Source organism: Gymnoscopelus braueri, assembly GCF_963280865.1.
Source record: "Gymnoscopelus braueri genome assembly, chromosome: 8".
Classification (NCBI taxonomy): Eukaryota; Metazoa; Chordata; class Actinopteri; order Myctophiformes; family Myctophidae; genus Gymnoscopelus; species Gymnoscopelus braueri.
In genome coordinates, this window is record NC_137609.1 from 31,408,136 (window position 1) to 31,432,135 (window position 24,000).

Consider the following 24,000-nt stretch of genomic DNA (forward strand, 5'->3'; position numbering starts at 1 on the left):
CCAATTTTCTGTACTTTTACTTCTACTCCACTACATCTCAGAGGCAAATATTGTACTTTTACTCCACTACAATTATTTGAAAACTTTAGTTACTAGTTACTTTGTAGATATAAATTATTATATTATGAAACACACATTAACCACTTCAGCCCTATTTTATGCATAGGCTATTTGAAAATAGCCGATCTACAAGCTCACAACGCGTTGCATCGCGACCCGTTGTGAGCTTGTAGATCTGCTATTTTCAAACATTTTAGTACTTTTACTTTTGGTGCTTTAAGTACATTTTAATACCAATACGTTTGTACTTTTACTCAAGTGCATTTTTTATTCTGGACTTTTACTTGTAACAGAGTACTTCTAACATTGCAGTATTGATACTTTTACTTAAGTAAAACATTTGAGTACTTTTTCCACCACTGGTCAATACTCCCATCCTCCTCTCTTTCTCTTCTCATACAGGTAGTTCTATCTCTTCGCAGTGGTCCTCCCCGCTATTCGCATGCTCGTTTGTTCTTCACATCTGTCAGTTTCTCTAATTATACCTTTTTTCTTTTTCTTCTCTGGCTCACCATCTTGTGTCCTCGCTCTCTCTCTTTCTCTTGTGTTCTTGCTGTCCTCCTCTCTCTATAATTCTTTCTTTCTCGCTTTCTTTATCTCTCTCTCTCTCTCTCTCTCCCTCTCTCTGTCTCTCTGTCTCTCCACCTGATGGCGGAGGGGATAAAGGCTTGTGTGTTGATGTTGAACGGATGCTGGGAAATCATCAGTCACACTGATGTTTCCAAGACAAACAAGCCCTTCTGTGTATTTTCGCGTGTGTGTGTGTGTGTGTGTGTGTGTGTGTGTGTGTGTGTGTGTAACCTATGTATCCTCTTCCGCTCTCACTGTATTCAATATAAACAATATAAACATTTTTATACGTGTACAGCATGTGTATGTACGCGAGTGTGTGGGTATGTGAATGTGGTCGATTCTGTCATTGCGTGTGTGTGTGTGTGTGTGTGTGTGTGTGTGTGTGTGTGTGTGTGTGTGTGTGTGTGTGTGTGTGTGTGTGTGTGTGTGTGTGTGTGTGTGTGTGTGTGTGTGTGAGAGAGAGAAGCCATCTGTTCACTGTCGTGGCTGGTTCTGACATTCAGGGCTTCGTCTACCTCGTTGTGTTTTGGGAACAGGAAAACAGACACCTACCTCAACTCTGGAGTCTCTATTTTGGGATCATTTATTACTGGCCCTGTGTTTCTGCTGTGACTTAAGTAGGGGTGAGAGGGAATTATTTGATGCTTGGGCACATCCAGGTATTGCATGAGTTGCATCCTTAGCTGATGGTGATTGGTGAAATGATCGGAATGGTTCTTTCTCTCTTTAAAAGTGGGCTAATACACATTTTTGCTTCTTTATTAACCCATTAAAACCGGGGAAGCATCCGTGTAATTTTAGATTTTTGCGTTGGCTATTCAAAAATAGCAGATCTACAAGCTCACAGCGTGTCACTTTGTGCCACGTTGCAAGCTTGTGCATCTGCTATTTTTGAATATTTTTGAAAAATCTTGAAAATGTTTTTAACACAAATCTTCTCTTCTTTTGGTCCCTGGCACAAACCATTTTCAGATGGGGGTCCGTGGCCAAATACATATCAATTTTTGGGGTCCTTAGCATACTTTTTTTGAGAACTACTGATTTAGAAGGCATTTGTAGAATCGGCCTCAAGTCTTGAGTTAAGACAGAGTAGGAAAAGGCATTTGCAGGATTCGATCGGAGCCCAGTAAGCGTTTATCGTAACGCTTATCAGTCTTATCAGTCTTATCAGTCGTATCTGTCTTATCAGGAGACAAGCATTTTGAACCACAATGTAATCGACTGGCACAAGATGAACTAATTGCACAAATATCTTCTTGCATCCCACACAGCTTTCATTTCTCAAAAAAGAAAGATTCATATTATTTTCATATTTGGCTAAATAGGATAGCATAGGATGACACTTTATTAATACCCCAGGGGGTAAATAAAAGGTGTTACAGCAGCGAGTAGTATAAGAGTAATAAAAATACAGCAATAAACCATGCAACAGTAGAACAGCAGTAAACTATACCCACTCGCACACAAATACTCCACATATAGGCTACTCGCTCAAACACACCAACACACCCACATACTATACACACACATCTCTCACACAATAACAATATAATATCCCACACAAACACACACATTAACCATTTAAACCCCATATGGTTGACCGGAGTCCCTCGGGCTCTATACTAGTGTATTTTCTGTTTTCATTGTGGGGAAGACTTTCACAGAAAGTAGCAGATCGACGGGCTTACAACACGTTACAGCGCGACGCGTTGTAAGCAATAAGGATGCTGGGGTATAAGTGGTTAACCTTGGCTGTAGCATCCTCTGCCCCCCGCCCCTCCTTTCTCTGTAAACATACCTTTTGATGCCTGGGTTAAAATTATTATCAGATCTTTGTCTGTGAAATTGAGATTATGGTGTGCACCTAGTAACACTTTGAATTGTATATCATTTCCCACCAAACCCAAACTTGTGTCCCTATGTGCCCCCTCTTACTCAGACCCTTAAAAGAGCCTTAAAACCATTATTTCTAATCCCTGTGCAGGCCTGTAATTCTGAGGGCTTTCCTAGACGATTTTGCCTCACAAAACAGAGTCAATCCTGGGATTAGACGGGACACATTCAGGCCCTGACCCATCTGTCCTGCTGGATCCGTTTGCATCATTACTAAAAACCTGACTCATCCGAGTCCCCTTAATGACTTAACCACATGAACCCTAGTGTCTCAATTCTGGGACGAACATTCGGGGAAAATAGCCGATTTACAAACTCACAACGAAGTTGCAACGAAACGTGTTGTGATGTGTTGTTGTTTTTGGCAAAGCGGATTTAGTGGGAAATACTGGTGGACCTAGTATACAGCCCTGGGGGACCCCAGTCAAATAAGAATTTAGGGTTTAAGTGGTTTGATTAGGACATACTTATATGCGCATATATGGGTATATCGGTAAGATCGGTTATGGACAACCACCTATCCAACCAACATCCCACAGGCCCCGGAGACACGCACAGCGAGTTTGAAATCAGTCGGACGGTTGAATTTTATTTGCATTGCACATTTCAACAACAAGGCAATTCAATATGCGTTTACACAAAACATCAAGCAAAGAAATTACAATTATAAAATTAAATTAGGATGCAATAAAACAAAAGAAGTGTGGCAAACAGAAAGGTCTTAAGTTGTGATTTAAAATAAATAGTGGCAGCAGACCTGCAGTTTTCTGGGAGTTTGTTTCAGATACTTGGTGCATTAAAACGCTTCTGCTTCCCCACGTTTATTTTTGGTTTAGGGGCAGAAAGCAGACCTTTCATAGATGACGTGAAAGGTCTGGATGGTTTATAATATCGCACAAGATCAGACATGTATTTTGGCCCTAAACCATTCAAAGCTTAATATACCAACAGTAGTATTTTGAAATAAATTATTTGACATACAGGGAGCCAGTGTAAGGATTTAAGAACTGATTTAACACTTTCTTAGTAAGGACTGATACATTTTTTAGGGAGACCTGTAAAGTAGGCGTAAAGACCGTTATAGTCCATTGAAGATGAATGCAAAGTTTTTCAAAATCCTGCTGAGACATAATAACATAACATTATTGAAGGATAGTGTGAGGTACAGTAGTTGTTAAAGGAGAGATCCGCCCATTTTAAGTGTTATCTTTGATGTGTCGCTAATCACTCACCATCATTGAAAGGGACGTTGAGTTATTCCAGAGAGTCCCCTGTCGTCCAGTCTGTCGACCCCCTCCGTTGGCATAATGGGAGCCTGTGTAAGAGTGAAAGTCGTCTATTATAACCGATGCAAAGTTAGTTTTTTCTCTACTACTGCTCATCGTGGAGTCTCATGATACTCAAACGTGCACTGAATGGTGCTGGTTGCTTGTTTCTTCCACAGAACCTGGTGTCTGTAGAAGAAATAAGCAACCAGCATCATCTCGTTCTGCACGAACGATAGCTCGTTCGCAACATTCAGTGCACGTTTGAGTCTCATGAGACTCCACGATGAGCAGTAGTAGAGAAAAAAATAACTTTGCATCGGTTATAATAGACGATTTTCACTCTTACACGGGCTCCCATTATGCCAACGGAGGGGGTCGACAGACTGGACGACAGGGGACTCTCTGGAATAACTCAACGTCCCTTTCAATGTTGGTGAGTGATTAGCGACACATCAAAGATAACACTTAAAATGTCCGGATCTCTCCTTTAAAACAGTGCAGTGATTAGCTGGGCTCCTAAAGTTACAATAGTACGATAACAAACCAGTAGTAATAGTCAGACCAGAACCACATTCAGTGCCTCATTTCTGTGCCTCTCTGGTTATAGCTGTGATGTATTATTGTCACAGTCGGTGTGGTCAAGTGTATTCACCTCATTCTCTGAGGTGCTTAATTCACTCTCAGCCCTTGCTTTCTTTTCTCCATTCTCTCTCTCTCTCTCTCTCTCTCTCTCTCTCTCTCTCTCTCTCTCTCTCTCTCTCTCTCTCTCGCTTTCTCTCTCTCTCTCTCTCTCTCCCTCTCTCTCAGTCTCTCTGTCTCTCTGTCTATCTCTCTTGCTCTGTCATGGAGTTGCTAGGGAGACGGCTGGCACCTGGGAAAATCGTCACACTGTAGTGTGGGCGTTAGGCCTAGCAACAGGACACACACACCCCCCCCCCACACACACACACCCACAACCACCCACACACACACACACACACACACACACACACACACACACACACACACACACACACACACACACACACACACACACACACACTCACACACTCACACACTCACACACACACACACACACACACACACACACACACACACACACACACACAGGCCTGGTTTTGGCCCTGTCCCACTGCCAGCACATTCCTTTCCCGGCGTTGCCTCAGCAGCGCTGGCTAGCATGCGTGTATTATTAGCATGAGCGCGAGCTAGCATTTTAGCATTCCTGTCGCGCGTTTCTCAGGCTTTTTGTCACCTTGAGCAGACTGGCATCCACTTTAACTTCAATTTACCACCGCAAAATTGCGTTATAACTGTCCCAACATAATATAGCCTTACAAAATGCCATTTCCAGGGTCTGCTATTCTGTACCAGAGCTTAGCATAGCCTAGCATTAGCATGACATAGCAGTGACCAAGAAGCCATAGTCCGATATACTGTTGATCAGCCTGGAAATAGAAGCAGGGAGGAGAAGTCAGGATTTTCATAACAGCCACACACAAAGGTGAAAGACAAAGTGGCTTCAGCGAATTTAAAGTGAATTTAAAAGGGTTTAGTTGGTGGTAATTGGGAAGTCTTTCTGTGGAAAGGGAAGTATGTTGTTCTGATTGAAGCTATGTAGGCTACCGTTTCTCAACGTGAGGTCCGGGGACCACCAGGGGTCCAAATGGACGAGAATGTGCAAATGGAACCAAAACATTTACCTTAATGGACGCTTAATTTATGGATAAAAGTCCAGCGGAATTGATACTCTCAAAAGATTGACGAAACCTTCACTCAGATACAATATTAAATGATAATAAAAATATGTATTTACAGCGCTGTAACATTCACACATCAGACATGTTGTTCCAGCAAGGCACAAAGATAGACTGACTTGCTCTTCACTGACGGTCAGCTCATAATTGGCCAAAGGAAAACAATAATACATTTGATGTCTTCTCCTGAGCTTGTTAGTGCTAAAACATATCTCCTCTGCACAGCCATAAAACAAAGGGGCCACTGACTTGCTGCCAGCTGTGACCTGCCGACCTGAACTCCCTTTTCCGGCCTTATCAGCAGAGAGGGTCTGGTCTCAGCTCTCGAACTCAAACTAGCAACACAGACTAATCAATGCTAAGCGATATAATATAACAATATAAATTCGCTTCATCACCCTCCCGTAAGGGTCCATTTGGTTCCTTTTTGTACATTCTCTGAGTTACACATTAACACTGAGCAAAAATGTTGTATTAAATGGGGGTCCTTGAAATTGATTAAAAAGGTTGAGAATCACTGCTATAGAAGAATTAGAAATCCACACACTGAAGCAACATGATGCAGTAGATAAAACATGTCGCACCAAAACATGAAGAAGCCACGTTGCAGTGTGCATTGCAGGTGACGTACTACTGTTCCGTTGGTTTATTCCGTTGCCGTCGGGCAGAAACCTCTTATCTCCATATTCTAACTTTTTGTGTTTCTTCGTAAATGAGCGCCCTACTTGATCGTCCTACAGCGTCACACAAAAGTATCAAAAGTCGCAGATCCACAAGCTCGAAACGTGGCTCGATCTGAGCTTGTCGATCTGCTATTTTAATTATTTGAATCCTGAAAAGTACTGTAACTGTACTGGACATATGAGGTTTCCACCCCGACAGAGACGATTTGTGAAGAGAATTGGGACACGGCAGATCGTCACCGTTTGGCACAGTGTCATCACCAGCATTGTGGTACAGATTGTCCCCATGTTACAGGTGTCTCCCCCCCACCCCCCTCCTTCCTCCTCTCTACCGTTCCTTCTGCTCTGTCTCCCCCCTCTCTCTCTCTCTCTCTCTCTCTCTCTCTCTCTCGCTCTCTCTCCCTCCCCTTCTTCCTCACTGCTTTGTCTGACTCCAATCCCCCCCCCCCTCCTCCTCCCCACACCCGTTTGCTCACCTCTCAACGCCTGGCCCATCTCCTGCAGAGAGATGTGCTGCATCATGGAAACTTATTGTTGGCTCTGTGTGCGTGTGTGTGCGTGTGTGTGCGCGTGTGTGTGTGTGTGTGTGTGTGTGTGTGTGTGTGTGTGTGTGTGTGTGTGTGTGTGTGTGTGTGTGTGTGTGTGTGTGTGTGTGTGTGTGTGTGTGTGTGTGTGTGTGTTTATCTATATGTGACGTGTGTGTGTGTGTGTGTGTGTGTGTGTGTGTGTGTGTGTGTGTGTGTGTGTGTGTGTGTGTGTGTGTGTGTGTGTGTGTGTGTGTGTGTGTGTCTGTGTGTTTGTGTGTGTCTGTGTGTTTGTGTGCGTGTGTGCATGTGTGCGTATTTACCTAGATGTGCGTGTGTGTGTCTGTGTGTTTGTGTGCGTGTGTGCATGTGTGCGTATTTACCTAGATGTGCGTGTGCGTGTGTGTATGTGTGTGTGTATGCCACACTCAGAGCACCTCCTGGCGTCTTACAGGCTGCTGATTCTAGGGACTGCTGGAGATGAGGTGGGAGGGGGGGGGCTAGAAGGATGGAGGCAAAGGAAAGAAGTGGAATTAGAAATGTCTGCAAAAAACCAAGTGCACATCCACTGTCCTGTGTGTGTCCTTCAAAGTGTCTGCATGTGTCCTTCAAAGTGTCTGCATGTGTCCTTCAAAGTGTCTGCATGTGTCCTTCAAAGTGTCTGCATGTGTCCCTCATGTCCCTCATGTCCATCAATAATAGCGGGTCAGCAAGCTCGAAACACGATGCGTTTTGAGCTTGTAGATCTGCTACTTTTGCTGTTTTTGAATTTGAATCCTGAAAAGTAACAGTTTTGGACGTATGAGGTTTCTACGTGTCTCTGTCGGGTGGACAGGTATTCGATTTTTGTTTGTGTGTGTGGGGGGGGGGGGGGGGGCAGAGCCGTATAAGAGAGTCATGACACTAGCGCTGACTCCCATCGTAAGAATGGAATGCGGAAGTGCTCTGTCTATCTCAATGAGATAGTTCCAATGTTTGGAACTATAGCCCATAGCAGACCATAGCAGCCCGCTTTGCGGCGAGATCAAAGCGTGTCATTACTCTCTCTTCTACACTCTGGGGGGGGGGGGGGGGGGGGTGCGAGGGGATGTCATCCCCTTTCGAAATGAAAATCGTCAAAAACCATCCCCTTCGTTCTGTAGATAGATGTATAGACCTGGCCAGTAAGTAAGGTTCCACTGTGATTCCACCCCATATAGTAAATCGACCATACTATCGGTAATAGTTACGGTCAAATCTTATCACGTATATTTGTAATCTTTAATGGAGGGACAGATTATTTAATTCTTCTGATGTTACAACCATTTAACCCATTTAGACCGATTTTAGATTTCTTTGGCTATTCAAAAATAGCAGATAAACAAGCTCATAGCATCTGCTATTTTAGAAAAATCGTGAACATTTCTACAAATGTCTTCTAAATCCTAACAGTTTTCTGAAAAATGTATGTCGCTATATCAGTGGTGCTCAAAAATGTTCATGTCAAGGACCACCCAAAATGATATGTATTTGGCCGCCGACCCCCCATCTCAAAATATTTTGTTCCAGGGACCCCCAGAAGCAAATATTTGAGTAACAAATGTTCCCTTTAACTCTTAAACTGCCAGGGTTTTTCAAAAATAGTACTCAAAAACTGCCAGCAGTTTACATGGTAAAACATAGGAAAAATGTTATTTATTTCTCCGTTTATTTTTTAACATTGAAGTGAATGGAGCAGCAACCTTTTGGAAAAAGTTAACTCCTGGTTCTTTGTGAAGAACGGAAAAACGGAAAAACCAAAAAAATAAAGAATAATTTTAGAATTTCTTTGATTTTGTTTTTGATTTAGATTTTTTTAAACGTTTATAAATGTTTTTGGCAGGCAATAGCTTAATTCTCAAAAACGTTTATAAACGTTTTTGGCAGGCAGAGAGTTTAAAAACTATTTGCACAAAATGGTCAATATTTTTCAAAAATAGCAGATCTACAAGCTCATAGCATGACACTCATGTGCACTTATGTGAATCTTGATAAGAACCTGTTGTAGAGCTCCTAGGTAAAACTCCTCAAGAAACGTGCCACGGTCAGTTACTGTACAATAACAAATATGACTGTACTATAACTGCAGTAAAGATGGTGCAGGACCTCATCTAAAATTAAACTACAGATTAGAAAGAGCGGGGTTGTGTCAGGCATCTCAATAATGTCTGTATATGGATTGATTGATTGGTTTCAGTACAGTAGATTTCTCTGGTACTTGCTGAATGTTGTGCAGTGACTCATCAGTTTGTGGCAGCTTTTTATGGGGGTTTTATTGATTGAATATTTTATTGGACAGAAATGTACACTTTGTCTAAAAGGATAACACCAAAAAAGTCCTTGCGGTCTTATTTCCATTGGGGTCCTAGGTATTACATTCATCAACATATAAAATAACACCAAACATTGAATATCCTCACAAATATAAAACACTATGGGCCCTATTCCCAGGGACATTTGAACAAACCACTAATTAGGGATTTCGGACTAGGCAAGAGGCGTTTCCCCGCAAAATTCGGTATTCTATGGCACCCCCCTCACCCGCCAAACACCTGAGCTACCCGTTACATTATGCATAGGTGTGGTTTGGGCGTTACAATGATAAAACCAATCACCGTGCCAGAAGCCATTGCCTTTAAGAGAAGACTGCGCTAGCCGTCATCCCGATCCAATATATGCTCTAGCCTATCTACCTGTCTGCACTGTTGCCTGGTCTGATTATTATAAGCCACATTGGGCTTGTTTTCCTTCTTTTTTTTTTATTTTATCCAAATACATTTTTATATTAATTTGTAGCCTATTGTGTTCACAATAAGCTTGTCATATTAGTCAGATCCGGAATAGTATATGAAAGCCATTTAAAATATGTATACTATTGGTACACACTGGCTGCTCCCAAATAATTAATTACATCATGTTGCGACAACGCTCCTACGTGGTACACAGACAAACAGTAGCACATGGGTATAATAAATTGGACAGTTTTAGGAAAGGTCTATAGCCTATGTACTCACGTTGGCTGTTATCGTTCTATTTCCACCGTTCTAATGGATTCCAGGGGTGTGTAAACATCTCTGAAGTTGCTCCATAGTTTCCTCTGAAGTGACGCAGTTAAAGTTAACTTACATCCATATTGTCCCCGTTATCTTTCATCATCCACCTTTGTTCAGTAATCCCGAACAGAGCTAAACTTTAAGTTTACATCAATCAAAGCCTCTCAAACCCAGACACATTGCTGCGATGCGTATGTGCGTCGCCTATACCTACCCAAAATAACAGACATACAAGCTATCAACGGCGCTGCATCATGTCGTGTCGACAGCTTACAGATCTGTTATTTTGGACAGCATACAATGAGGCGCGCGCGCGCCACGGAGTAGCCTATCACTAAACCAAAAACATTACATTACGTGGTCAACAACATAGCCTACTAGACATGTAACTTGCTTGGAGCTTTTAATGCAGTGGTTCTCAACCTGTGGGTCGAGACCACAATGGAGCACCCAACGCCTGGCGAGCTTGTAGATCTGCTATTTTCACAATATTTATCTGTGGAACCGAGTCAAACAAAATGGGGGGGTCCCCAGTTCAAATATGGTTATTTTGGGGGGTCATGAACGTAGCGTTTACGCGGGGAATATAATAATAATATAGCAGGCTAATATATATAATATAGGCTATAATATAATATTCACCCGCACGTCCCGCAGCATGGGTTTAATGAGACAGCAGCCAAAATGAAAATCACACTATGATCCGATCATCTTATAAAAAATGTAAGTGCTTAAGATTTTAGCCCAAACCCAACGGGACCCGACCCGGCCCGTCGGCACCGGCTGAGCTGGGTCTACGTTTTTTTTACATCCAAATAAATTCACATATTAATTAATTTGTAGCGTAGGCTATTGTGTTCACAATAAGCAACTTGTCATATTAGTCAGATCCCCAAGAGTATATGAAAGCCATTTAAAATAGTTATATATTCCTACACAGCTGATGCCAAATAATTAATCAACAGGGCAGCGCAGCTAAAGTAGCCTAGGTCAAATCAATCACTGTCTTGTCATGACGCAGCAGTAGAGAGCCCCCTTTAAAGTTTAAACCATAACATGACATAAATAATGGATCTTCAGAGCTTTCTTCATGTCTTTTTCACCTCAAAGTAAATGTTGGATTACTTCTTCAAATGAAAGCACAGGCAGCGGCCAGAAGGTAACATTGGATGTGATTTCTCCATTGCAAAAATGATTACGGTTATTCTATGAAACATATATTTCATAGAATAACCATAATCATTTTTAAAATGGTTATGGGGAAGTGTATATATTTATATAGCCCTATTTGCTCCAAGCTGTTTTTTAAATAAAATATAGACTGTTAGGGTAGAATGACTCCTGTTCTTAACGAATTACCAAGATTTAATGAGAAATAAGGCTTCTTTAGAAAAATGACTGACGGGCTGGGCTGGGTCTAATTTGTCAATTATTAGTCGAGCCAGGCTGAAATATTTAGGGGATATGAAAGCTAGTTAGTAGTTTGAAGTGCTCATGTGGCTAGTTGCTTCTTTTTGTTTTCATAGACCTGCGGACTGCGGTTGCTTATTTCTCTCCAAGGCTGGCAACATGGCTCATGGTCCAACGCACAAAGCCATTGTAGTGTCTGTGTGCACTTGACGGGTGATTTTATAAACCAGCGGGTGCTTTTAGAATCCACTATCCCCCCTCCCCAAGCCGTACCCATGTGTGGGTTGAGAATTTCAATGTGGGGGATATAGCAACAACACGCCCACGGGCACACCTCCATGCGCAAATAACGGCGTCGGCATAATGGTGACGGGTAGAGCAGGTGCTAGAATAACCTATTGGGGCGGCGCAGGTCCATTATCCCGATTTAACGGGGAATTTTTTGCCACAGAATGGGGCCGTATATGTACAGAGTAGGAAAAAATATGGGGGTAAGGAAAAATGGGAGGGGGGGTCGCCTGTCTAAGGGAGAAGTGATAACTACCTCCCCCATTGGCCTCCTGAAAGGTGAATTTTCAGGGCTGTTTTAAAGGAAGCCAGTGATCTACATTTTGAATTGGGTATGGGTAATCTATGCAGTGTTAATTTCATTGACTAAAACTATGACGAAAAATGTTCATCGACTACCTTTTTTCACTCACGAAAACTAAATAAAAACTAAGCTATGATGACTAAGTTAAGACTAAATATATTGACAGTTTCGTCAACAAATAAAAACTAGGCCAAAATGTTAGGGAGGGACTAGTGGAGAAGAGATCCAGTAGAACGACAAGTAATTTTATGTTTGGTTGCGCTCGGGTGTTGCGCTTTAAAAATAGCAGATCTACAAGCTCACAACGTGTCGTGCTCGCGTTGAGTTTGTAGATGGGCTATTTTCAGTGTAAAATCGTCCATTACAACGCCATCAAGGCCCGCCAAAATATTTTTTTGTTGATTGTAGATTTAGTCGACTAAAATCTTATGATATTTCAGATGACTAAAATATGACTAAAACAAAAACATTTCAGATGACTAAAATATGACAAACTAAATTACATTTTATTCAAAAGAGTATGACTAAAATGAAAATAAAAATTGCTGTCAGAATTAACATGGTTTCTATGCTGGTAAAGGTAATGCATAGCTACCATGACTGAAACACGTTTGGCATGAGACACCCATTCAGGCTCCCAGTGTACAGGAACATCTGATCCCACAGTGAAAAAGTGGTGGAACTTGTAGATTTAGGTGGTTAAGTGGTTAAGCAGCGAGGTCGCTTGCACTCAGTGGTAATTTAGCTGCGCTGATTAGTCAGCTGACCGTGTAGTCTCGCGAGCCAGACTGTTGCCTCCGGCAATTTTCAAATGCTACCGTCACACACAGTTTGGAGCACAGAGGTGCTGAAAATTATCCAGGGGTAAAGCAGATGTGACACCTCCTACCCGCTTCCGTTTCGTCTTTACAGTCGTGCAAATTTGTCCTAATGTAAATACAAATTTCGAAGCCTAGCTTACTGCTTATCAAAAATGGAAATTCAAATCAAATGTAAATATATTTACGAACAGATGACGGTTTCCTTTCTCGGCTTTCGGGAGGTGTATTTCCAGACTCTATATAGCATTCGAAGATTGTGGAATAGCTACCGTATAACTCCTAGCGAAGATACGGCAGCTGACCAATCAATGCAAGCTCATCACCCTCGCTGTCCTTTTATCTCTCCCTTCAACCATTGCAAATAAAGGTTGTGTAGGGGATAATGGATGAATAAAATTGATTTATCACATAATACAGGCACCATTATTTGCAGGGGTGGAATGCGGTGATAAAAAGGACCAGGAAGGTGATAAGACGCATCGGCCCAGGGGATGATAACTGTTACATTATGATTCTCTCTGCTCTCACATGCTGACAGTATTCTGTACTGTACTGTACTCATTCCTATGCACACCTTCTCCCTCGCTTCCTCTCTCTGTCTGTCAAAAACCATCGCCCGCTCCCATCCCCGCTTCTCTGCACTTTCTGTGTAGTGGGTGTGTGTGTGCGTGCGTGTGTGCGTGCGTGCGTACGTGCGTGTGTGTGTGTGCGTGTGTGTGTGTGTGTGTGTGCGTGTGTGCGTGTGTGTGTGTGTGTGTACAACAAAGTGAAGGAGAAAAAAACAGACATTGCTGCAGTAGACGGCACACAGTGCTTCGGCAGCATTTTGGCAGCCCATAGTGACAGAAAAGGAGCCATGAAAATCTCCTAATTATATACACAACACAGTGAGCCCCGTCTGCAACATGCTGCAAACACACACACACACACACACACACACACACACACACACACACAACACACACACACACACACACACACACACACACACACACACACACACACACACGCACACACACACACACACACACACACACACACACACACACACACACACTCACCACAGGCCATAGTGTGGAGAATGCATTGTTGGGACTGAGACAGGAAACGGGATTAGTGCTGTAAACCAGGTTTATAATGTTCATTACTGATGAAGTGAAAGCAACATCATGTTCGTCCTTCAGTGTTTATCCCTGCATACGCCTGTCACCTTTCTCAGCATGGGCCTGAAGCAGACGCATAGAGAGAGAGATTATCGCCCAAGGCAGATAGACGATAATTTGTTTGTCACATACCCATATACTTTATTTATTCACACAGACAACGAGAAAATAGCATTTGATCTACACTTTAAGTTAAACCTCTTGGTCCTATGGGAATTTATAGTATTTTCCATAGTTTCGCCATCTTGTCTCACTACTACGTGTAGGGTTGATCTTGGGTTGTAACACAGAAGATGTTTTTGTCTTAGGTAGAGACACAAAGTGTGAGTGTGTGTGTGTGTGTGGGGGGGTGTATGTACAGTATGTGTTTGTACATGTACACATCACATGGTGCTACAACCTGAGCCAACCCAATGCATCTGCTATTGCTGACTTAGCCAAACGACTAGCTCATTTTATTGTTGCTACTCTAGCATTCTTTTTTTCTTCTTACACAAATATACTCCCTTCACTCAACTTGGCATTTCCAAAATACAGATAACATGGATTTACTGGCACTCCGGTTCGCAACACTCAGCCTCTCAGGCCTGGACAACACTGGTCTGTCATTTGTGACCCCATAGCTCTAGGCCTAGTTCCTAGTTTTATACGTTATAGCATTCTATTCTAATAGCATTAGAACACTGCAGAGAAAAATCTCAGTGTTCTGAATTACCGTTAGGGTTAGAGGGAAAAGGTTTCTATTATTGTCAGAGTCTACCCAGTGAATATATCCCAGATTCCTTGCTGAGTTGCTGTTTTCTCACAGTGTCTGTGTCACACCGCTCCTTTGTCTCACAGAATCCTCCACACCTGAAAACGCAGTGCTCAAGGACCCCCAAAATTATAGATATTTGGCCGCGGACTCCCATCTCAAAATGTTTTTGTTCCAGGGACCCCCAGAAGCAAATATTTGAGTTAAAAATGTTCCCTCTAAAAAATATATATATTCAAATATTTGCCACATGTTCAAGTTTTTTCAAAAATAGCAGATCTACAAGCTCATAGCACGGCACGAAGATCTGCTATTTATGAATAGCCAAAGTATAAAATAATTAAGCAAATTAATGGGTTAACAGTCAATTTCATGACGACACACAGGTAGCTCACCCATTTGAAATTTGAAATGCTTTTGAAATGCCAAAACAATAATCAACCTGATGGGAATCTGTTACTCAGCTATAACATAGGCCCTTAATATCGTATAGGAATTAACACGTAACAATATATGTACTGTAAATAATGTGCAAAACTTCATGCCTGTTTTTTTTTTTCATGTTAAAATATTTTCCACTTTTGTGCTTCCATCATATCATTTCATTGTAACCGCAATTACACGGTTCCATAAACACAGGCTTGACAGAATACTTGAACCAAGGTTTTCATGTTCTCCTTTTACAACAAAATTACTGAGAATGAATGAATGCTTGTGTCATTTTTGGTTGATTTGCTTTTTGAGTTAAGTGAATTGAAAAGGATCTCAACAGAATGTTCTGGCTGAGACATTGACATGCCAGTTATGAATTGAGGCCTTGGCCTTTTGATTGAGCTCTATTCGTGATATAATTTGACTCTCTCTCACGCTCGCTCGCTCGCTCCCTCCCTCCCTCCCTCCCTCCCTCCCTCCCTCTCTCCTTACTTATTCTTCTGTCGCCTTCCTCCCTCCATGCTTCTGTCCTTGCCTGCCCTCTTCCCGTTCGCTCTTTCCTCCTAATCTCCATCATTCTCTCTGGCTTTTTGTGCAACCATCCCTCACTCATCGAGCATCATTTTAGTTCAGCCAGGGACGGCAGTCAGGCTGTTCCCCACACTCAGTCACCCTCCATCTCATTCGCTATCAAGCTAACACATACAATCCTAATTGTTCTATCTGGACGGCCCTTTTAAGCAGAATACACTCACTCTTCATGCTACATGCTCTGCATTTAGTTACAGCACCTCTTCTGCAGCTTGTCACTGATCAAACTCCCACCACCTCCCTGGGACTCCTCCTTGTGTCATTTAGTTCTTCACTATGTCTGTAATGTTCATTGTATAGAGCTCTGTGGATTGTATGATGTTTTACCTGTGTATCTTAAGTTAAGCCTTTTTGGGTTGACACACACCCGCCAAGGGTTCAATATAATAATGTCCATGTAATAACTATGTGGGGTTATAGAGATCCGCTTCAGTGGGGTTAGTGATCTCAGATTCTGTGTCATGCTTGCACAGATGCTCTGCAGTATCACAGCAGATTGAGTGCAAACTGAAAATGCTCTATCTCGACGAAAGTGTCTGACTGAACTCTCTTTCTCTCCCCCTCTCTCTGCCTCTCAGGCCTACCCAAGTCCTTCCCGTTGGACAACTCTCTGTTTGACAGCTGGCTGGCTCAGTCCGTCCAGATCACGGCTGACGACATGCTGAGCCAGTGGGCTCTGGGAGGGCAGCACCGAGACAAGAGTGCCAGCCTCCTGTCAGACCAGGTAGGGAAACAGCTTTTCAGAGGTCATCGACTAACCCCCAGGTCATTTCACACGTCAGCGGTCAAGCAGATGCCAACACGCAGCGTCTTTTTAATATACGTGTATTGTGAACATTTTTGTACATAAATGTAGCCTTGCGAGGGGTGACAGAAGGGACAATTGAAATATCCGATGTATTAATGTTTAACCCATTTATACTAAAATAATGCGGATATTTGATATTGTTTAGCTGTTATCTGAATTTTCCCTTAGTTTTTTCTTTTGAATAATCAGGCCATGCGTCATTTTCTGTAGGTTGCATGCTAAACTTAACAGGCTGCATGCTAAACTTAACAGGCTACAGTTAGGGACTGTTTGATATTCAAAGGAGAGTTTGTGGACCCATGTAGGCGGACTTCAAAATAAAACACGTGTTGACACTGCAAGTCTAATTTTGAAGCCTGACTAGTTATCTACAGGAAATCTTTTTCTGAAGCTGTCTTGATGCTGATGGAATGAGAACGGAAGATTTTTCTCAACTTAATATTATCGACGTGAAAACCATGCGCTGGGAAATAGGGATGGGACGTGTAACTCATTAAAACCGGGGAAGCATCTTTGTCATTTTATACTTTGGCTATTCAAAAATAGCAGATATTATTTTAGAAAATTTGTGCAAATCTTTGAATATACATATTTATTTAAAGCGAACATTTTAAACTCAAATCTTTGCTTCTTGGGGTCCCTGGAACAACATATTTTGAGATGGGGGGTCCGTGGCCAAACACATATAATTTTGGGGGTCCTTAACATGAAAAACCTTTTTAGAATTGGCCTCAGGTCTTAATGAGTTAAACTGTGTACACTGTGTTACACATTTGTTCTGTTTTTCAAAGTGACCGTCAGCAGTTATCTGACAGACTGTAACACTGTAAGTGCCACATTCTGGGACCCACAGCGTCTCCATGGTCAGTGCACCACACCGCCGTGCCCGACGTGCCACAGTGACAGCTGAACCGACCTGCTTTGTCCGGCATGTGTATTAAATATGTAACTCGAATATGTAGGCACAAAATCTATAATATTAAGATCATCAGTCACGCAAGCTGATTAGATCGACCCACCCACAACTTGGACCTGCCCGTCACAATTGCTGCAGCCACACTCTGTAGCGAAAATAGAGCCTGTAGTCTGTAGATCTTCTATTTTATTTTTGAAAGTAACTTGAGAAAGTATTAGATTTTATTTCATTTTAAGAAATTTCCCAAAATAGGGACACCAGGGTTAATGTGATTTAAGAAGAAAATGTATTTGTGAATATAATCCCGACAGAACAGTCTCAAAAACCCACACACAAATGCAATATAGTCCACTCGTATCCAGCTATTTGAAAATACACAATCAAGAATGTGTAAATGCATTGACATATGTTTTAGATGTACTATTATTTTGTGCATTTGTGATCAGTGAGACTAATGTGATTCCAAACTCTACTGTCTTATACTGCCATGCACAGCCCTCCCCTTCATGTGCGTGCAACTATCTGTCAAACCAAGGAGGTTGCCAAGGAGTGGAGCTGCACTGTGGCTGACCCTCCTTTTGTTCTGCCCAGGGTTCTGGTCCGTTTGTGTGTTGTTTGGCAGGGGGCTCCGAACAGAGAGTATAGCACAGTTGAATAGTTAGCGATGAACCGATTCTCCTCTCCTCCCCGCCTTTCTCTTCTTTCTCGAACAGATATTGTCCAGTATATTATGTACATGTATTATGTGTATCTGTACACATGCCTATGCCTTATTGCACATTATTTTTATTCATGTTCATGTTGCTAATGGTGCCATAGAAAGCCGTCCCTCCTGGACGCCGCAGGCGAGACTGACGGGTACTTTTCAGACGGCCAGCAGAGCGATTCGGGCATGCGCCTGTGCAGGCGAAAGTTCTGCTTTTTCTTATCTTATTACCGTAGCTTTATTATTGTTATTGTTATGTTGAAGTTGCACAGTATGGCGGACCTCACCACACTAGCATTTAGCTGCTATGTATCTGTATGAGTATTAACAAAACACACCACCTTGGGGTCTTGATTCTCTCATTTCTCCCCCCAGCTGCTGCAGGGTGAGGAGAGCCTGCTCAACCTGATGATGGAGAACTCCATGCAGTCGGCCTGGAAGACCCCCCAGCTGGGCCGCAAGCCCAAAGGGAACGGCAAGCCCCGGGCCCGTGGGCATCCTCACCCCACCGCCCCCAGTCTGCCCCCGACGCCTTGCTCCGCCGCGGCCGCCTCCGCCGGCAGCAGCCCCTCCACGGCTAAGAGCCCCTGGGCCAGCGTGGGGGCAGAGGAGGACAAGCCCAGCCACGTGGCTCGTAGAGGCGAGAGGGCCAGGGTGAGGTCCTCCAAGGCCTCGCACCTCCATCACCTCCAGCTCCACCACCACCACACATTGAGGGACCCCCCGCCGCAGCCCCCCATCTCCAAAATGGACTCCTGTCACATCTCAGAGGACCACTGCCCCTGGGACAGCGTCCATGTGACCCCCTCCTCGACTCTGCCTTCCGGTCCCGCGGGCGGCGGAGGCGGCGGCGTGCACCGCAGTGGAGGCGCGCTCCGGCTGCGTCTCTCCCGCCACCGCCAGGGGAGATCCAGAGGGAGGGGCGGGGCCGGGCGAGGAGGCGTAGCCTGGCGAGGAGGCGGGGCCAGGGGCAGGGCGGAGTCGACGGAGCCCTCCTCCGACAGGGACTCGAGCCTGGCGGAGAAGTCCTTGTTGGACGCCGCCGCCGAGACTGACGGGTACTTCTCAGACGGCGAGCAGAGCGATTCGGACATGCGCCCGGGCAGGCGCAAGCTCCGCCTGTCACAGCTGCATGCTGGGAACGAGGACCTGCTCAGGAGGAGCGTGCTAGCTTTGTAAAACAAAAACTTTGAATCTTGGACATGCACACAAACACACACACACACACGCGTCTACCAGGACACACACATATACACCTACATACTGTTTTACCCTAAGCAGAGTCACATCCTTGCATCCCACTGGCAAAGTGTCTGTCTATACAGTATACTGTTTAGAATCCATGGCAGTCCTTCTCTTCGCTAGATTAGTGGTTCTCAAACCTTTAAATTTCAAGGACCGCCATAACCCTTACGGGTTACCCTCTCGGAGTTACAGACCTGAAACTCCAGGTCTGTAACTCTCGGAGTTGCAGACCTGTAAGGGTCCATTTGGTTCCTAATCGTCAATCATTTAGCTGGGGACCCCCTGGAACACCATCAAGGAAACCCTGAGGGTCCCCGGGCCCCATTTTGAGAACCACTGCGCTAGTATAACATTGTTGATCCAAATCCCTGTCATACGAACCAGTGGAAACAATCTCTTGCCCTTATGTGCTTTGTTTTTTCTGAAACGGGGTTTGAATGTAGCTGTTAGTCTGTCAAATAGCTGCTGCACCAGACCATAGTTTGTGGTTAGCTAGACACAACATGAACGTTTCAACATATAGGAAGCAGACTTTACTTTTGCTCTTTCTTTTTTTTTTTTCATTAATTATCCCTCTGCTTTGTTTGTGAAGGATCCATTTCCAGTGGCTGGTGTTGACTGTGCATCTGGAATTGAGGATAAATAATTCTGGGCATTACGTTGTTCAAGCTGGTTTCAATGTCTATTTCCGGGTCCCCCAGGGGGGGCGCTGTTACAGTTCCATCCCAAAAGAGAGCTTTTCAGTTGTTTTTCAAATGTACAGGAAAGTGTCAGAGACAGCAATCATATTGGCCCTGAAAAGCACAAACGACTAATGAGAACTGTAATATTGTTGCTGTCGGGCAGAAACCTCTTATCTCCATGTTTTAACTTAGTTTTTTTTCGTAAATGAATTCCCTACTTGGTCATACAGCCTCACACAAAAGCATCAAAAGTAGCAGATCTGCAAGCTTAATGCGTTTTGAGCTTGTAGATCTGCTGCTTTTGCTATTTTTGAATTTGAAGCTTGAAAAGTAACAGTTTTGGACATAAGAGGTTTCCACCCGACAGACGATGTAAATCCTTGTGCATAAAACACTGTACTTAGCTCAGTCACGTTCTGGTTCAATTCACTTTGAATACACCCTATTCAAAAACTGCAAATGCAAGTTATAAAAGTTATAAAAGCCAAATTGTGAACGTTAAAAAAGGATAATTGACTTCTTCAAAGAGCGTGTGTTAGGAGCTTCGTGGCTTTGATGTCCATTTTTTTAAATTGGAAGAAAACCCACTTTGTGAACCGACTGAAGTGAAAGTGAATTGACACCAACCTCAGCGTTCTTTCTGACTGTCACGTGTACACACACACACACACACACACACTCCTTACATGTAAAAATATATGCTCTCTTTACAGCCGCCGTTCAATCACCCGGTCTGACTCTGTTACATTCTGATTCTTCCTGTTTTTTTTTGTTTTGTTTTTACTAAAATCACAGGAGAAACATAATTCTACTAAACTGTGCCTTCTGTCGCTCTCCCCCTCACCTGCCCGACCAAATAAGACCCCAACCTTAAAAATCAATCAATCAGCCGATCAATCTTGTCGTTTCTCAATCGAATTTGTTACAATCAAGCCGAAGGCAGTCCTATCTTGTACTGGTGACTTATGTTTAGCCAACAGTGGGTTCCTGCCACCTTAACAATTGTCTAGTGCCTGATAAAAAGGATGTACAATGCAGCTTTTGCCATTAATCAACTAATAATCTGCAACGGTTCACGAGCAAAGCCACACAAATGTAGTGCTATCATACTTGTGCAAAATGCTGCCTACATGTTCTGTGCCCCTCATAACTAGTTGACTGTCCAGGGTCGTTGATTGAGAGAGTTTGGTCGTGTTGAGTTCTTGTCACTGCCCCTACCTTGGAACCTAGAAGGGTAGTTAGCAAAAAGTGCCAGTCAGCAAGCTCACAAGGTGTTGTTGCATTGCGAGGTTGTAGACTGGCTATTTTTTCTTCTTTTGGAAAGAAAAAAAATCTTTACCATTTTTGCCCAAAATAGAGACAATTTGCCCAAAACCAGGGACACCGGGGTTACTGTGGTTAAGAGTTTGGCTCCAGCTACAGGGGAGGGTCATGAATCTGTCATGGCTGCTGTCAACGTAGTGACCAGACTCTCTTAAATCGAGGCTCCTGCTGCAGTCCTTTCTCCTATTAGACGAATGACTGAAATGTAATAATCTGCTTCAGAGGCCTGTTGAATTTTACTTGTTTGTAAATTTGTTTCATTTGGAAAAAATATCTCTTTTTCTGTTGTTCTCTCAGAGAGATGTATTTTATACTTAAAGTGGTCCATGGTATTTTCTCAGGGGTAAAGAAAAAAAAACTTTTAAAAACACAGATGAATAAAGGGTTGAACAATTTGTGGAAAAAGCAAAGTAAGCCGTAGATACATATATAACAATGTGTGTGTGGAAAGAAAATGTCTAGAAAGTTCCTTATTTAGCGAGCTTCACTGGTCCTTCACTACTACTGAGCATGTCTTTCCTCTCAGTATAATTTTAAATGACCATCAGAACTGAGTCAATCAGCATCTGCATATAATCATCTGTTGCGTTTTATCTCATTCTCTTGGGTGGGCTGGGTTGATCAAATCACGACTTGAAGTTGTGAAACCTTATGGCACTTATATACGTATAGCATTGTTGCACGTTGCAAACTCTGCCCGTTTGGCAACCGCGGGAGGATAAACAAACCGTGGAAGTATGTGCAAATACTATTTGACGCAACTCTGACGGTCTATAGACCTCCGTAGAGGAGGTTCAGGTCCGATCCGCTTCCTGTATTTATGTCTATGGACGGCTCCTGCCCCTTCTGGCTGTCGTCTAACATGACCATGCCAAAGAAAGGTTCTTTGTATTATAGCAGCATACTTCCTAAATACACAAATATCACACACGTACATACACACACTCCCTCTCGTTTTCTTGATAAGGAATGTCGGATAAGGATGTCAGATGACTCTTTGAGCGATTGTCCGGTCAGTTTAATCCAGGTCGGTCCACTCCAGTCCGCCTCAGGCATACAGTATGGTGTGCAGGATGTCTGCGTGGCCTCCCGGGCTCCAGGGGGGGCGCTGTAGCATGGTAAACATCCACCACACAATCACCAGTAACAATCCACTCTGGAATCCTGTCTGGTCCACTTCCAGGGCACTGTTGAATGGCTGGTATTGGCCATTAAACCCAATACAGGGCTACGTGAGCGCACGCGTACGTGCACGCATACACACACACGCCCGCGAGCACGTTAGCCCCCCTCTCAGAGGAAAAGCCAAATGCTGCTGATCCGTTTATGTATGGACAGCTGAAAAATCTAAACATACTCATGCCACAAATTGACACACACACACACACACACACACACACACACACACACACACACACACACCCACCCACCCACACACACACACACACACACACACACACACACACACACACACACACACACACACACACACACACACACACACACACACACACACACACACACATACTGTACGCACGCACGCACGCACACCAGAGCTGGTCTAACAGGGTTGTAATATAGAAGATGAGTAGATTTCTTTTTGAGAAGATGATTCAGGTAGAGGCACAAAGTGCGTGTGTGTGTGTATGTATGTGTGTGTGTATATATATATATATATATATATATATATATATATATATATATATATATATATATATATATACACAGTATATCATACAGTATATATATTCAGAATTTAAAAAAATACATAACAGCAGAAGAGTTTTTTTTCTTACTTGTGACTTGGAAACTGACCGTACAAATTACACACACACACACACAACTACAGTACAACAATAAAAACAACAACAACAACACTTCTACTTGTGGTTTTGCCGATTCGTGTCAGTGTGGTGTTGGGCGCAGTCGCAGCCCTCCTCCAGTAGGCGGTGTTACCATTTACGTGTTGCTAAGACAATGAAATGTAAGCTGGGTTTCAGTGTTCAGAGTAGCCTGACTCTGTAGACAGTGTTCTTGGGTCAGCGGTTCTCAAACGTTCTCATTTCAAAGTCACCCAGTTTGGTGTATAACTAAGGCCACGGGCCCCCATAACTCTGACGGGTCCATTCGGTTCCATTTGTACACTGTCAACTTTGAGAACCACTGTCTTAGGTTAGGCCTCTCATGTACGGCCTTATCGTGTAGTAGCAGACACTAGGGCTGTGCAATACTGCCGACAAAAGTCTGATCGCATTTGTTGTCATTGGATTTATTTATTTTTGGTCAAGAGGGATACTTAATCACTTAAACCCTAGCATGTCTGTTCTGGGCATGTCATAATACAGTAGGCGAACATTCAGCAAAGAGATTTGGTGTTAAGGGAGAAGAAAAGCAGTGGACCAAGTGTAGACCCCTGGGGGACCCCGGTCAACTAAGTATATAGGGTTTAATTGGTTACTATAAACCGAAGAGTTCTCTACCACGTGTGACTTGATTGATCAGCGATGAGTTCAAGACAGCAGCACAGAAATCCTTTCCGGTGGAGTCTTTCACACAGAAACTTGATGTAACAAATGTTGCGATCTTGATTTTTATCTTGAGTGGTGTGTCGTGCAGCCCTAGTGAAAATAAACTAGTTTTTTATTGTCATCATATAGTTACAGTGTGGCTACAATGCCCTCTCCTTCCTTCCGCTTCTTAGTTACTGTAGACTGGAGTCTTTCAAGG

The 24,000-nt window shown here is 43.2% G+C and overlaps 1 protein-coding gene across 2 annotated transcripts in view; it reads left to right on the forward strand.

Annotated features, from left to right (window-relative positions):
* jade2 (jade family PHD finger 2) overlaps positions 1-24,000 on the forward strand; it is a 233,659-nt gene that overhangs the window by 204,395 nt on the left and 5,264 nt on the right. Inside the window, exons 13-14 of one of the 2 annotated variants that reach the window (XR_013933535.1) lie at positions 16,171-16,316; positions 18,398-20,302. Coding sequence is in view for 1 of the 2 variants with exons in the window: in XM_080434549.1 (XP_080290675.1) it covers positions 16,171-16,316; positions 18,398-19,201 (950 nt within the window). In the remaining variant the exon portion in view is untranslated. Of the gene's footprint in view, positions 1-16,170; positions 16,317-18,397; positions 22,911-24,000 lie in introns of those variants that run through there. The other variant, XM_080434549.1, reaches the window with a different exon arrangement.